This window comes from Rhamphochromis longiceps, linkage group LG17, assembly GCF_057381845.1.
Source record: "Rhamphochromis longiceps isolate RC_006_pf linkage group LG17, R_longiceps_female_GT1.1, whole genome shotgun sequence".
NCBI classification, from domain to species: domain Eukaryota; kingdom Metazoa; phylum Chordata; class Actinopteri; order Cichliformes; family Cichlidae; genus Rhamphochromis; species Rhamphochromis longiceps.
This window is the reverse complement of record NC_140573.1, coordinates 39747253-39750501: the sequence shown is the minus strand read 5'-3', so window position 1 is coordinate 39750501 and position 3249 is coordinate 39747253. Positions and strand designations below refer to the sequence as shown.

At 35.4% G+C, this 3249-nt stretch overlaps 1 protein-coding gene across 1 annotated transcript; it reads left to right on the top strand.

The window, feature by feature from the left end:
- Nucleotides 1-954: 954 nt before the first annotated feature.
- LOC146650200 (uncharacterized) lies at nt 955-1949 on the top strand. The gene is made up of 4 exons (XM_085386138.1): nt 955-968; nt 1110-1318; nt 1418-1545; nt 1659-1949. The coding sequence occupies exons 1-4, from the start codon at nt 955-957 to the stop codon at nt 1947-1949; spliced, it is 642 nt and encodes a 213-aa protein (XP_085242264.1).
- Nucleotides 1950-3249: the final 1300 nt, after the last annotated feature.

Below are 3249 nucleotides of genomic sequence, written 5' to 3'. Positions count from 1 at the left end.
ACTGAGTGAAATCAGGAGTTTGATCCCCTACAACCCAGCCAGAATTCTGAGTTCCACGATTGGCTGTCAGGGACTTTAAACTTGGCTGAAATGGACTACAATACCATCATTAAGAAGCTTGGTGAGAAGCTAAGAGCTTCTTAATGATCAGAAAGTAGTAGGTACCACAGTCACCAAGAAAACTACTGGTAAGACGCTGTGCTTTAATGGCATTCCAGTAGCTACATGCTAGCAGTTGCTAAAAGTTTAGATGTTTGTTATCTTCTCACTGCGTTAATATGAACCTAAAACATTTTAACTATGTATTTCTTCTAAATGCTGTCTAAATAATATCATTGTCACATGTCAAATCGCACAGTTTGAACAACTAAATTGCCGTTTATCAGTAAGCTAATAATCGCTAATTAGCTTACATAAGCGAACATACTTTCAGAAAAAGTGGGTAACATTACCATAAAGTTAACTTTACTGGTTTATATTATTTTAAGCAAATGCCAAAGGCATACACTACTTTAGAGTTTTGCTCATTATTTAGTAAGAAATATGTATTTTGTGTAAATTAACTGATAGCAATGTTAATGACATGTTAAGTAATATTAAGTAATGTTTCTATTTTATAGAAAGGTTTAAGAGTACGCAAAAACCAAATCTCTGAGAGATGCAACCAGAAGACGGATGAGAAACATACTTGAGGCTGAGATGACAGAATGACATGGGTAAGAATCAAAAATGTAAGATATAAAGAAACATTTTAAACATTGTATTATTTTTAATTGTGATGTTTAATGCCAATTATTGAATTTATACACTAGGACATCTCCCCCTAAAAGCGTAAGAGTGATGTATGCGCAGGGCATTGTTGCTCTGTCTCCATATCTGGAAGACCCATATTCACAACATGGATATGTAAGTAAAGGGAACTTTTCAACATTAAATACATAATTGCCCTCAGAAATGTTGATAACATAGTCCTTCTTCATTTATTTAATTACATAGAAACATTACTACGATCCAGAGAGCAGTTCAGGATACATTGCATGGCGGTTGAAGACCATTCAACGAAAAGCTGTGGAGGAAAGAAGCGTCTCAGTTTGCAAATCTCCCAAAAGTAAGTTCACTTATCATTTAAATGATACTGATGTACTGATAGAACAAGATTTCCGACTCCTGTTTTGTGAGGTCACTGGGAGCAAATTCTTGGAGAGGTGGCTCACCAATCTCAAAGCAAAGGTTGTAAAGAAAAGTCATGGACTTGTCCCCACCTCAGAGCTCTTGGAGTTAATGTGCAATGCTGAGTCAGGTACTGAAGTTGAGAATGGTATGATTGTGACTGTTTTTATTTGCCATTGTTGGTTATATAGGTAATTCTGTCAATTCAATGTATTTTTGGAATAATTCTTTATTTATTCGTCTGTAGGCTGGGACAGTGACTTGTCTACTATCTTGCTGCTGCTACATCTGCTACCACCATCTGCACAAGGGCGAAAGAGACCAGGAAAGATGTCTGCATCTCAAGCTGTCAATAACCTCATCAAATTCCCAAAGGTATGTTGTTTAAAATATACTTTCCATCACCTCTATTTTCATGGACAGTGAGTTGAGCTAATCTACTGTCAGAGGATAGTCACTTAATACTGTTGTTTAATGTGTTGTTGTAGGCTGGAACCAGTGTACAGCAGCATCTAGACAACATCACCCGAAGCAGTCAGCCCTACCTTCTTACTCAGGGATCCACAAGAAGCAGCATTCACACCTTCATTGTGATTGAGAAGCATGCACTTCCATGTAATGCGACAGGTTCTGTAGGAGCCATTGATGAACTCTTTAGGGCCCATTATGTCTTTGGTACATCATACAGTTCATCCCTGACGAACTTTTTTACTTTTCTGCAACTACGACATTGGGGAAATGTCATATTGCTTTCTCTAGTGAGCATCATAGAACTGTGAATTGTAAAGGTTTGTTACGTTAATTAAATGACACTGAAATGAGAAACATAATAAATGCTGTTACTTTAACCTGTATATTTGTTATTTCCATAATGTAGGATAGATCACAGTTATTTAGTAATATAGCATCATAAGATGAATATGAAAAAAAATCACACTACAGAGAAATAAAAATGATATATTATTACACATCAGAGTGTTATTATTAAACTAAATTTGGAGTAAAAATAGCTCTATAAAGTGTAATCAAATTACTCTGAACAGTGTGAATAACCCTCAGTGTTAAATATTTTTACACATTTTGTTGTTAATTTTTACACTAAATTGAGTACAATTAACACTGAAAAGTTAACACTGGCCATAGAGTAAATTTAACTCTAATTTTGAGTGGGACCAAATGTTATCTGAAGCAGAGTTAAAATTAACTCCCTAAGTGTAAAATTTAAACTTGGTTTTTTACTGTGTATGTGACGCAGAAAAGAAAATGCTGCAGTTATGCTATTTAAGCTCTGAGCATGAACATTAATAGTGGAATACATCATAATACACTGAACTGATTCTTTTCACAACTTTTTAAAGAGAGAAAAAGAAAATCACCAGATTTACTGCAGCTTCAGCTGTGGTGTTGACTAACGTGTGAGTGACAAAGTTTGGTTGATGGTAATGAAAATTAAACCAACAAAATACTGTGTACATAAAGTAAGAAAGCGCTGTGGTTATTTAATTAGTGTCTTTTGGCCCCATTCATTTGCATACTGGTAAAATATTTTGTTGATATTTGTGTACTGCATGATGTGTTTTCATTAGAAATCGTGACAAGCTGTCGGTGCCCTTTTAGGTTTTACTTTTTAGGTGACCTTTAGCAACACTGACTGCAGAAAGCTGCCAACAAATGGTTAATGACAGCCCACGAATGGGTGTAATAAATCCAGCCAGCAGAGGGAGGTGTGGTGACTTCCTCCACAAGGTCATACTGCATGGACAAATGTTTTTAGTGTCCTCTGAGGACAGGAACTTTATTCAAGTCCATTTCTTGTTCTTGGTGAAGAAGTGAATTAAATAAGTGTTTCCTAAAACATCACATCAAGTGCTTCAAAAAGAGAATCATTCAGTTTATGAAAGTGTGGTAAAAGTGTAGAAGTGTGTATCGTGTGTATTGTACTAACAAATATCAGTGTTGGTTTGCAGTAACTAGGTCACATGAGAAATACCCTATTGATACCAAAGGACAAATAAGGATAAAAAACTGGCACAATAAACAGTAAGGCATAACAAAACTGGTACTTCTTTATTTTTAAAC